Consider the following 13,849-nt stretch of genomic DNA (forward strand, 5'->3'; position numbering starts at 1 on the left):
ACTGACACTGGGGGGAAGAGAAGTATTAGAACACGAGGACATGTACTGACACTGGGGGGAAGAGAAGTATTAGAACACGAGGACATGTACTGACACTGGAGGGAAGAGAAGTATTAGAACACGAGGACATGTACTGACACTGGAGGGAAGAGAAGTATTAGAACACGAGGACATGTACTGACACTGGGGGGAAGAGAAGTATTAGAACACGAGGACATGCACTGACACTGAGGGGAAGAGAAGTATTAGAACACGAGGACATGTACTGACACTGGGGGGAAGAGAAGTATTAGAACACGAGGACATGTACTGACACTGGGGGGAAGAGAAGTATTAGAACACGAGGACATGTACTGACACTGGGGGGAAGAGAAGTATTAGAACACGAGGACATGTACTGACACTGGGGGGAAGAGAAGTATTAGAACACGAGGACATGTACTGACACTGGGGGGAAGAGAAGTATTAGAACACGAGGACATGTACTGACACTGGGGGGGAAGAGAAGTACTAGAACACGAGGACATGTACTGACACTGGGGGGGGGAGAGAAGTATTAGAACACGAGGACATGTACTGACACTGGAGGGAAGAGAAGTATTAGAACACGAGGACATGTACTGACACTGGGGGGGAAGAGAAGTACTAGAACACGAGGACATGTACTGACACTGAGGGGAAGAGAAGTATTAGAACACGAGGACATGTACTGACACTGGAGGGAAGAGAAGTATTAGAACACGAGGACATGTACTGACACTGGGGGGAAGAGAAGTATTAGAACACGAGGACATGTACTGACACTGGGGGGAAGAGAAGTATTAGAACACGAGGACATGTACTGACACTGGAGGGAAGAGAAGTATTAGAACACGAGGACATGTACTGACACTGGAGGGAAGAGAAGTATTAGAACACGAGGACATGTACTGACACTGGGGGGAAGAGAAGTATTAGAACACGAGGACATGCACTGACACTGAGGGGAAGAGAAGTATTAGAACACGAGGACATGTACTGACACTGGGGGGAAGAGAAGTATTAGAACACGAGGACATGTACTGACACTGGGGGGAAGAGAAGTATTAGAACACGAGGACATGTACTGACACTGGGGGGAAGAGAAGTATTAGAACACGAGGACATGTACTGACACTGGGGGGAAGAGAAGTATTAGAACACGAGGACATGTACTGACACTGGGGGGAAGAGAAGTATTAGAACACGAGGACATGTACTGACACTGGGGGGGAAGAGAAGTACTAGAACACGAGGACATGTACTGACACTGGGGGGGGAGAGAAGTATTAGAACACGAGGACATGTACTGACACTGGAGGGAAGAGAAGTATTAGAACACGAGGACATGTACTGACACTGGGGGGGAAGAGAAGTACTAGAACACGAGGACATGTACTGACACTGAGGGGAAGAGAAGTATTAGAACACGAGGACATGTACTGACACTGGAGGGAAGAGAAGTATTAGAACACGAGGACATGTACTGACACTGGGGGGAAGAGAAGTATTAGAACACGAGGACATGTACTGACACTGAGGGGAAGAGAAGTATTAGAACACGAGGACATGCACTGACACTGGGGGGAAGAGAAGTATTAGAACACGAGGACATGTACTGACACTGGAGGGAAGAGAAGTATTAGAACACGAGCACATGTACTGACACTGGGGGGAAGAGAAGTATTAGAACATGAGGACATGCACTGACACTGGGGGGAAGAGAAGTATTAGAACACGAGGACATGTACTGACACTGGGGGGAAGAGAAGCATTAGAACACGAGGACATGTACTGACACTGGGGGGAAGAGAAGTATTAGAACACGAGGACATGCACTGACACTGGGGGGAAGAGAAGTATTAGAACACGAGGACATGTACTGACACTGGGGGGAAGAGAAGTATTAGAACACGAGGACATGTACTGACACTGGGGGGAAGAGAAGTATTAGAACACGAGGACATGTACTGACACTGGGGGGAAGAGAAGTGTTAGAACACGAGGACATGTACTGACACTGGGGGGAAGAGAAGTGTTAGAACACGAGGACATGTACTGACACTGGGGGGAAGAGAAGTATTAGAACACGAGGACATGCACTGACATTGGGGGGAAGAGAAGTATTAGAAAACGAGGACATGCACTGACATTGGGGGGAAGAGAAGTATTAGAACACGAGGACATGTACTGACACTGGAGGGAAAAGAAGTATTAGAACACGAGGACATGCACTGACACTGGGGGAAGAGTAGTATTAGAACACGAGGACATGTACTGACACTGGGGGGAAGAGAAGTATTAGAACACGAGGACATGCACTGACACTGGGGGGAAGAGAAGTATTAGAACACGAGGACATATACTGACACTGAGGGGAAGAGAAGTATTAGAACACGAGGACATGTACTGACACTGGGGGGAAGAGAAGTATTAGAACACGAGGACATGTACTGACACTGGGGGGAAAAGAAGTATTAGAACACGAGGACATGCACTGACACTGGGGGGAAGAGAAGTATTAGAACACGAGGACATGTACTGACACTGGGGGGAAGAGAAGTATTAGAACACGAGGACATGTACTGATACTGGGGGGAAGAGAAGTATTAGAACACGAGGACATGTACTGACACTGGGGGGAAGTAGGTTCAGAGGAAATGTGAGGAAAAACGACTTCACAGAAAGGGTAGTGGATACATGGAATAGCCTCCATCAGAGGTGGTAGAGGCTAATACAGTAGAGCAGTTTAAACATGCTTGGGATAGACATAAGGATATCCTTACAAAGAATAAAGGATCAAATTGGGTTGGAGGTTACTATGGGTTAAATAATGAGCAGACTAGATGGGCCAAGTGGTTCTTATCTGCCTTCAAATTCTATGTTTCTTTGTTTATATGTCTAGAGATAAATATGCTGCTTAAAAAGATTTAGAAAATATTTTTTACTTTGCATAACTTTACTTGCTGAGCAAAAAACATCTCTCTACGATGCATGTATTTTGCTACTGAAGCCAAATGCGTTTTTTTTACCATTTACCAACTTCTGTTTTTAATGAGAAATTATATCAATTTGCAATTTGTCGCAGATTGTTTATCTGGTCAGCAATTTAGAGCAGTGATAGGAAACCCGATACACTGCTGAGTCCACAGGTGCAGCTCTCTAGCGTTCAAAAGGTCACATGTTACCCTTAATCTAACTAATGAGTAAAATTATACATCTGATCAAACAAAGAGACATCTGTCTGTAACAACATATCAGCAGGTAAAATAATAGGTCAAATCAGACTTTCTCTCCCTCAAATGTTACTAGATATAGCTGGAAGAAGGGTTGGCTCTTATTAAGAGGTGGTTTTGCAGAACATTTAAAGACCTGAAGTCCTGGGAGAGACTCTGGTTCTGAGTGGTAAGGAATGAGTGGCAGCACGGGAGAAGTCTTGGAGGCGGGAGTGAGCGTTAGTTACAAGGAGGAGCAGCAAAGTGTCAGAGGTAGATCATGGAGGGACGTGGGGGATTAGGTGTATGAAGGGCTGTTGTTGCTGAGGCTTTGTAGACGAGGGTGATTAAATAATGAATAAACAGAATAAACAGAAACATATGCTGAAGCAGATGTTTTTTCCATGCTTGGCCTGCTTATAATCCACTGCAAAACATTTCCTTAATTATACAGTTCTGTTACCCATTAGTTAAATAACAGCATAACCTATTTTGGGAGAACACAGCCTTACAACTTACACTTATGTTTGCAACAAATACCAATAATTCCAGTTGACTGAACCATACCTGAACCTAGATTTGGATATCAAATTTGTGTAGGAGGGGTCTGAATGATGAAATCTTACCTGTAATTTTAGAGGGCGACAAATGCAAGTTACGTACAACTTAAAATTACTCTTTGTTTTAGTAAGTACATTAAAGCACATTTTTGTGTCCTGGAGTTGACACTTTCTTGATTTATTTAAGATAATAATACACTATTCTATAGTAGTTGGCTGTATGAACTGTGTTTCATATAGAGTTGCTCTAACACCAGATTGATAGGAATAAATGATGTGTTCTGTACGGGCCTACTGAGAAGAGATTTTAATAATATAATATAATTATACAGTTTTTGAATATTACATTTGTTAAAAGAATCAATATTTTCCATTAACCCATATAATGAGAAACAATGTTCTATCAATCACGTATACTTGCACCAGACTTGCGTTTTAATAGGATACATTTTAAGAACCTAAAATTTGGATGAGTCAGAGGCATCTTTTCCTGAATGTATGTGATTTTTCCTCCTCAGAAAGTAATACAAATTGACTAAACCACTTTAAAGGAGGATTGCATGAGATCTCTCTTTCATTTTTTTTCTAAGTGTCTGAGAAATGACTGTAATTTGAAGCACTTTATGCAGTATTAAAGGATCAGGATCAACGTCAGCCCAAATCCCGTCGTCAAAGTATAGTTTGTGACACATTTTGACACGATGGCTGAAAATCTGTGACATACACAGGAAAACATTATGTAATTTTGCTTCAATCCTCTGCACGTAAGTCACAGAGAGACAGAAACGTTGGGTGATTACCAGGTTCTTCCCACTTGCATCTTGCAAAATGTTTTGTCTGTTTCCCGTGGCGGAATTAAATCATGTAATTCTAATTATGAATGGAGCTGTTCATAGAGGTCAGTGGTTATTGTTTTGCCCACAGTAAAAATGTGGTATGTGTTATTATCTAATCTATTATGTACATTGAAAAGTGGAGCTACTTTCTACTCACTGTGATAGATATAATACAGGTGGTACCAACGGTCAAAGTCGAAATTCAGTAATGGCGGTTTGGAAAATGGTGGTGAATGGAATTTGATAGTTTTACAATGAAGGCAGTAGTAGAAGTGCATAACAATTATAGCAGAACAGTCCAAATTTAGGGCTCTGTTCCTCTATCCTGTCTGGGGACATATTTGTCCAGTGGGTGGGAATATTGAGGGAAGGGAGATAGACAATTACAGCGCTAAGCAACCCGCTGGGGGTGTGGCTGCATCACATTGAGGTGTGGCCACGCCCCCTGTCCCACTGCCTGGGACTTTCATGTTGGGAGTAATGGAATTGGCGGTATGACAAGCCACCATATACCAGTCCACTTCCACCACCACAATCAATCCATTCACTGATCACCTGATACTGTACAGCGCTCAATGGTGGTCCACCAACCTCCCTCTACACAACATGGACACAGTCTTGTTCCCTTCCCATCAGTGAATTCAGTGGACCGATTACTGGCGGAGGGGTAACGAGGCACAACCAAGGACAAATCTAGTGAATTTAATTTCTAAGAAGAGAATCTGGGGCCTGATTCATTAAGGATCTTAACTTAAGAAACTTCTTATTTAAGTCTCCTGGACAAAACCATGTTACAATGCAAGGGGTGCAAATTAGTATTCTGTTTTGCACATAAGTTAAATACTGCCTGTTTTTTCATGTAGCACACAAATACTTGATAGCTTATTTGTACAATGAAATTTAAAGTTGATATTTGTGTGCTACATGAAAAAACAGTCAGTATTTAAGTTATGTGCAAAACAGAATACTAATTTGCACCCCTTGCATTGTCACATGGGGCCTGATTCATTAAGGATCTTAAATGAAGAGGATTCTTATTTCAGTCTCCTGGACAAAACCATGTTACATTGCAAGGGGTGCAAATGAGTGTTTTGTTTTGCACATAAGTTAAATACTGACTGTCTTTTCATGTAGCACACAAATACTTGGTAGCTTATTTGTACACTGAAATTTAAAGTTGATATTTGTGTACTACATGAAAAAACAGGCAGTATTTAACTTATGTGCAAAACAGAACACTCATTTGCACCCCTTGCAATGTAACATGGTTTTGTCCAGGAGACTGAAATAAGAAGTTTCTTAAGTTAAGATCCTTAATGAATCAGGCCCCTGGTTCGCGTATTAGTGGGACCCAGGTGAAATTTGCTCAGTCAACCAACAAACTCTTGTAGAAGTCCCTGTATTCAAGGAGGGCTGGCAACTTTTTGGACCTGTGAGCATATACAATAAATGGCCCACAGCTGAATGACCCACATATCTGCAATTCTGTGATATAATTGGAAGTAATGCAGAGATACTGATGCGTCAAAGGTCCAGTATCTATACATGGTAATGTTCACATGCAGGGTTTTGACTATTTCTCCTCCTGTAACATTGCGGGGAACTCCAGAGTAAGTGTTTAGGATTTTCTTTAAAAACAAGAGCAATTGTCCCTCTTGTACTATGTCAACCCTCCCCCGGTAATAAAATCAAGATTTTTTGTCAGTTATGATAAATACAGTTCTGCTACATAACTAAACTACAGATGTTTCTAGAGAGGGTCATTGAGTGAACGCTAGCTTTTAATTGGATGGTACCATTTTTTGACTTTTGTTCACCTTAACGTTGTCCAACATACAAGCACAATGGTGATTTTTTTTTTGTTTTAAGACAGCATAACTGAACTTATATTTAAGAGTAATTGTCAATGTAAAACATTATGTCCTTTGATAAGATACCACAGTGTAATAAAGCAACAGGATGATTGTCATCATCATATCCCAGTGTTTTGCTGAGTATATAATAATTAAAGTGCAGCCCATTCCTTCATAGGAAACTTTTTTATTTTCAGATGGCCGTCATGCATCCGTACTGTATGATTAAGAAGGAGGAAGAAGCCTGTTTAGAGAAGATACAGAGATATGAAGCTGAGATGTGGAACGACTCTCTGCCAGGTACGTTGTATCCATAGTTTACCTTCTTACCGAGAATTATTGTATCATTGACAAAAATAATAATTGTTCGAACAATGTAAACAATTGCTTGCCCATTTGACTGTCAATCAATGTTAAAAAAAATAAACACAGCGTGCAGAGTGGGTCTATAATGATGAGCTTTTAAAAGGCAAAATGACAAGTGAGACATGAATTAATAATTTTGTCCCTGTTTCACTTAACATTTTGCTTTTTTATTTAATGATGAGTGACATGTGATTTTATGAAATATTACAATGAAACATAATTCTGATATATGAATCTAACAAATGATGATACAGTCTGCAACTTACTTGTGTTACTGACGATTTATAAAAGAGACAGAATAATTTGAAACAATGTCAGACCTGATTTCGGTGGAGTAGTTTCCAAATCTGAATCAATATTTAGTCTTATTACTATATATTAGCCCTTGTTGTAGACAATTATTTTCCACTTGGCTGGTTTACCAACACTGGAGGTTATTTTCGCCATAGTTTTGCGCCAATATGCCTCAATGGTCCGCCCAGAGCGCATCGAGGTGTACGCCTCAATGCGTTCTCGAGATCCTTCTCTAGAAGTGTTTCTAGGTGTGCGGAGAGGCAGAAAAACCTGAGGAGATAGACTGCGTGAGTGTGTAAGCGTTGTATCAGTCCGACCTGCTACCACTTTAGTATAACACTTTTTTACAAAAAAAAAACTTTTGTGTTTTTCTCCTTATTGTTTTGGTCTCATGTGTAGCTTAAAAGTCTTTATTACAAGCAGCAATTCTGTGTGTGTAAAACTTTTAATGACATTGTTGTGGAAGCACGCTAATAAGAGGTGGTGCAAAATTCACGTCCTTTGTGGAGTGGAAATGGACATTCCTAAAAGTGCGCCTTCATAACATTAAAATAATCTCGCTCCACAACAATATATCTTGGATCTGCACTGCTCCGCAAAATGAGTCCCAATGATGCGCCGCTACGTACATTACTAGGAGGGCCCCGATTCCACCCAGCACTACTGTTCTGCTTGTATAAGCTTCTGTTCCTCTGCAAACTCATAAAGTCCCATTAACTTGTGTGTCTCGGAGGAAGCACTTGTGAATATTGAGGTACACGGCAGGTTCAGGGATAATTTTGTAGTGTGCAGCGGACTTTTTGCACTTTATAAATGACCTCGTTTATCACTTTTTTTTTTCATTCTTCTACATCTCTCTGATTGGTAAATCCCGTTGCTAAGTACTGTAAGTATGGCACAATGGGATGGTGCCACTTGAGAAGGCATAGGCGCGTTCTGTTTAATATACTGAAGGCAGATCCCTCTTTGAAGCTCAGCCAGCAGATTCCCTTAAAGATTCTATTTATTATGTAGTGTAGTAGCCATAACTCCGGCGAAATTAGGTATTTTTTTCCAGAGATAGCGGTTCTCCTTGTCTATCAAGGGTTAATACCTTAGCCTCACCGGCAGTGGTCCTCTAATCCTCACCAATGACACCGTACTTAGTGGTGGTTTCAATCCACTATGAAGGATAAATGTATAATAAGTTATCTAAATTACAGGATACTACATCCTCTGCCGAGTTATCATACTTGTCCTCGTGTATCAGTTATCTTTCTCTCACAGGTCATTTTTTTCCCTGTTTTGCTCTCCTCTCAGAGTTCATGGGAAATGCATGGATTTGTGTATTTTCATTAATTGATGTTAATGTCTGGGATTTACTTATGCTGCATTGGGAACCATAACACAGGACCCATGGTGCAGGGGAGAATGGCCCTCGCTGCCTATCACCACCTGTCTATCACACCTCTGTCAGTAACACCCATTAGTTTGTTGCTCTTATAAGCCTATATATGTGTCAAGGTCCCCCCCTTTATCTGTCCCCTCCTTCAGCTATCCCCTGCAATGTCTTCTCACTGTCCTCTTTTATATGGATTCTTATTCCCTGTAGCTAAAGTTCGCTCCTTACACTTGCTGATTGGTCGAGCTGAAGTCCCCCCATGTGATTGTATGATCCACATCATCAACATTTGCATATATAGTGGCAGCATATTCAGTAGCGCTTTACAACTGGGAACAAACACGGTAATTAAACCATACTGGGTAATACAAAGCGACATACGGCCCTGCTCACAAGCTTACAATCTATGGGACAGTGGGAGTTTAATACATGAGGTTAAATTCTACATATTGGTTATTGGTCCAGCCAGAGCGCAAAGGTAGAAAGTGCTTAGTGGGTTATATGATCCAATCACACGGTAATGTTGGTCAGGGGCAGGGGATGGCAGGCAAATTTTAGCGCAGGAGACAAGACTCGACTCATCAGTCTATTAGGAACATTTTTAAGGAAAAAAATGCAGTTGGCCCAGTGTCCCAGCCAAGGTAGCCCACTATGTAACCGGCCCAGGGGGCAGATGCCCCCCTGCCCCCCAGTCCAGTCTGCCCTATTGTTGTCTTGTGTTAACTGTGTAAAGAGTCGTAATAGAGTAACCTAGGGGCATTAAGAGAGTGGTTGAGTAATATTATAAGCTTGCCTGAAGAGGTGGGTTTTCAGAGAACCCTTGAAGGTTTGAAGACTAGCGGAAAGTCTTATTGTGCGAGGGAGGGAATTCCACAGAGTGGATGCAGCCCGAAAAAAGTCCTGTAATCGGGAATGAGAGGAAGTGATGAGAGTGGAAGAGAGACGCAGATCTTGTGCAGAACGGAGGTGTCGAGTTGGGAGATAGTTTGAGACAAGTAAGGAGATGTATGTGGGTGCAGTTTTGATGATGGCCTTGTAGGTTAGTAGAAGGATTTTATATTGGATTTGGTAAAATACAGGCATCCAATATGGAGACTGACAGAGTGATTCAGCAGAGGAAGAACGATTTGCAAAGACAATCTATCTAGCCACTTTTTTGCAAAATAGATTGTAGGGGTGAAAGTCTGATTCGGGGAAGACCAGTAAGGAATTAATTGCATTAGCCAATGCGGGAGATGATAAGTGCATGAATTAAAGTTTTTTGCAGTGTCTTGTGTGAGATATGTGCGTATTCTGGAAATGTGTTTTAGATGTATGTAACCTGATGTAGATACAGAGTCAATGTGGGGAACAAAGGATAGTTGTGAGTCAAGGATCACACTTAGGCAGTGAGCTTGCAGGGTGGGATTTATGGTCATGTTATCAACAGAAATAGAAATATCAGGTAGGTAACTTCTGTAGGTGGGTGGGAATATTATTAAATCGGTTTTTGAAGATTGAGTTGGCAAGAGGACATCCAAGATGAAATGGCAGAAAGACAGTCAGTAACGCGAGACAACAGAGATGGCGAGAGATCAGAAGAGGATAGATAAATTTGTGTACCATCTGCATAGTGAAACCCAAAGGAGCATATTAGTTTTCCTATAATGTTGGGCAGTTAAACAATGCATTTAGGGCATATTTCTGAAGCTACTTTTGCTTGATTATAAAAACATTTGGAATGACAATTAAGTGCATTGTTTCTTATTTCTGTTATTTTTTTTTCCATAACTTGTAAAATTTCAAGCGTCAGGGATCACACCTAGGCAGCGAGCTTGCGGGATAGGATTTATTGTCTTGTTGTCAACAAGCTCCGTGGTAATTATTCTTTAGCACAATAGGTAAATATAGTAAGGTCTGACAATTTCTGAATTGGGTGAATCCATTCACCAATCTCTTTTGAAATACAGAGGTTACTGCGTTCACACAACCTCTAGCAATGCACTTTGATCACGTTTCCTGCGATAAATGCATTCACCACTTTCTACTATCACCTAGGTTTCTACCATAACTTATATTCTTTTGATTTTCTTCTTGAATTATTGCATCCAATCTGCATTGTCGTAGGCCTGAAATCTTACAATTGTAAACTTGATTTGTATCTACAATAATATAGACATTACAATAAGCTTTATTTCGAAATCAGGGGGCTGATTCATTAAGGATCTTAACTTAAGAAACTTCTTATTTAAGTCTCCTGGACAAAACCATATTACAATGCAAGGGGTGCAAATTAGTATTCTGTTTTGCACATAAGTTAAATACTGACTGTTTTTTCATGTAGCTCACAAATATCAACTTTATATTTCAGTGTACAAATAAGCTATCAAGTATTTGTGTGCTACATGAAAAAACAGTCAGTATTTAACTTATGTGCAAAACAGAATACTAATTTGCACCCCTTGCATTGTAACTTGGTTTTGTCCAGGAGACTTAAAGAAGAAGTTTCTTAAGTTAAGATCCTTAATGAATCAGTCCCCAGATCATTAAAGTTGGTAATTTGGTCCATACATAATATAAATAAATCTGACTGCTTCATATATATATATATATATGGGCTATTGATACATTTCATCATGCCAGAGCTAGGAGAGAAAGCAACATATTTTTTTAGGTATTAAACCATTTAAGGTTATATTATTGTAGATGATGCTGAGTGTCTTTTTCAGTACGGATGGAGCGACATTTATATCTAAAAAAAACTATGAATTTTTCCGCAGCTGTTTGGAACTATATTAGTTTTACCTTAAGATCTGTAATATTTTGTTACCATATTTATGTGCTGTTATTTTATTTCCGTTTGTATGTAATAATGAACATGGGTGCCAGTGGTTATCCATAGTCTTTCAGCATGAATATATGATTAAGGGTCTCATGCCTTTACCCTTAATACGTGTAATTTATTTGGAAGTGTTTATCAATTATCCACATGGCGGGTTAGAACACTGACGGTCATCTGTGGGATAAAGCGGCTTTTTAAATTGTTGCAGCTGGAGCAGACGGCAAATGCCTAATTTGTGTCCACATAAAATGAGGTCTGCTGACAGGATACACAAGATTGGGATGGGTTATCCGGAATGATTATTATCATCATCACCCTCAGTCATTTATATAGCGCCACTAATTCCGCAGCGCGGTACAGAGAACTCACTAACAACAGTCCCTGCCTCATTGGGGCTTACAGTCTAAATTCCCTAATATACACAGAGAGATACTAAGGTCAATTTGATAGCTGATAATGAACCTACCAGTATGTTTTTGGAGTGTGGGAGGAAACCGGAAAACCCGGAGGAAACCCACGCAAACACGGGGAGAACATACAAACTCCACACAGATAAGGCCATGGTCGGGAATCGAACTCATAACCCCAGTGCTGTGAGGCAGAAGTGCTAACCACTAAGCCACCATGCTGCCCACAGCCAATCAGATATCAGCTTTTTAGCAGTATAGTCTAGTCAATCTGATATCTGATTGGTTGCTGTAGGTTACATAATTTTACTAAATTAGCCTCTTTACCTGATATGTGCAACAAACGTCATTGCTGGGCAGATGATTTGAGGGCTGACAGCGTCTTGATGCTCCTCTAGAACAGAAATCCCTTTTAATGTATATCTGGCTGGATGTCCCATTCATCTGGTAAATTCTGAGGCTGTACTGCTATTAATTCCTCAGCTGGATCCTTGTATTATCTGTCCTTTAACATTCACTCCAGTGAAGTGTCTGCTTCAAAGTGTGTTTGAAGAGCAGCTGCAGTACTTGTACTGTGCTGTCTGTATGCAGAACTCACATCAAGACAGAAACATCCTGCAAATCAGCATCACCCAGCTCAGTGTCGTCTAACCCTGAGCCCCAGGGACTCGTGTAGATGTCTGTGGTGTGCGCTGCTTGATAAATACATCAAGCTGAGAGTTTTCCAGCGGGTTTGAAAAGTGGAGATGTTGCCTATAGCAACCAATCAGATTCTAGCTGTCATTTTGTAGAATGTACTAAATAAATGAGAGCTAGAATCTGATTGTTTTTTCAAACCCGCAGGAAAACTCTCAGCTTCATATATTTACCCCTAAGTGAGGCTAATATAGCTATAAACTCTGGAAAATAATAACTGTATAAAATGTGATCTTGTTTATATCGGAGATTACTGATGTCACACCACTCCAGGAAAATGTGTGTATTATAAGGAACATTGCACCTCCTGCTGTAATGTATTAAAAGTTTTAGAAGTCCTCTGTCTGTAGTGTTACACAGTTATATAGTCATGGAGCTCTTTATTAACATATTAACTTATAATAATTTGCAGTAGTTTGTATAATATTCCATAAAGGGGGAAACGCAGGATTTGTAGAGCAGGGTTTCCACACCACGCCCCCAGTGGGAGTGACCAGCATGCTTGGGGGTGTGGCTATAATATTAGACAGTGCTTGGCTGCTCTCCAACTCTTCCTATCCCTATAATATACATGGGCAATGCTGAGTGCACTACTGTTAGCTGCACACAGCTCTCCCTTTTCAAGAAGAGCTGTGTGAAGTGGGAGAAGGGTCCAGCCACCTCAATTTTACAGTGCATCAGGCTTGGAGGGGGGTCTCTAGGTACTAGGACCCCCCCCCCCCCCCCACCTCGGTTTGCCTATGCCATATATGTGTCTATAATAGTTATACAATATTATAACTTCACCTGGAGGTGAATCAAATCTCATTCCTGCAGGTCCTTATGCATCTCATTGCATTCTACTGTTAAAGAAAACTGAATTTGGACTAATTTTCTCACTCTCTCCCGTACTGGATCTTCCGCAACTGTGATTGTATGAGGCTGAGGCACCAGTGGGATTGTTGTCCAAAGCCAACAAGAATCGTTGGACTACTGCAATTCTGTTACTTGGGACAAGGGGTAATTTGAGGATTTTGACATGTTTTCCTTGAATTCTCCTTTAAGTCCAAGGTTTGACGGAATCATCTTGACACAAGTGTATTTTGTAAGACAAAAGTTATTCCTAAATAATTCCTCTGGTAAAATTAGCATGCTGGGAAACATTTCTACACTTTAACATTGTGACCTTTTAGTAAATTTAGCCCATTAATGTAATTACAGATAATTGTGTGAACATAAATGTATGGTTTTTATCTGAGCAAAAATGAACTCTTTTAAATAGTCATTTCATGGGTTTTCGTCATTTCTTAAACGTGATGGAATGGACATAGCCTCTAACCCAAGTTGGAGGTTCAGCAAATCTATCATTTCCATGTATTCTGTCAAATGACTGAATTAAGATCCGAGGCTCCGACAGAGAGAA

The 13,849-nt window shown here is 40.7% G+C and overlaps 1 protein-coding gene across 1 annotated transcript in view; it reads left to right on the top strand.

Moving 5' to 3' along the window:
• ADCYAP1R1 (ADCYAP receptor type I) overlaps positions 1 to 13,849 on the top strand; it is a 178,959-nt gene that overhangs the window by 102,873 nt on the left and 62,237 nt on the right. The window contains exon 3 of the mRNA XM_075214095.1: positions 6,680 to 6,782. Within this exon, the coding sequence (XP_075070196.1) occupies positions 6,680 to 6,782 (103 nt within the window). The remainder of the gene's footprint in view (positions 1 to 6,679; positions 6,783 to 13,849) is intronic.

This window comes from Mixophyes fleayi, chromosome 5 (assembly GCF_038048845.1).
Source record: "Mixophyes fleayi isolate aMixFle1 chromosome 5, aMixFle1.hap1, whole genome shotgun sequence".
Taxonomy (NCBI): Eukaryota; Metazoa; Chordata; class Amphibia; order Anura; family Limnodynastidae; genus Mixophyes; species Mixophyes fleayi.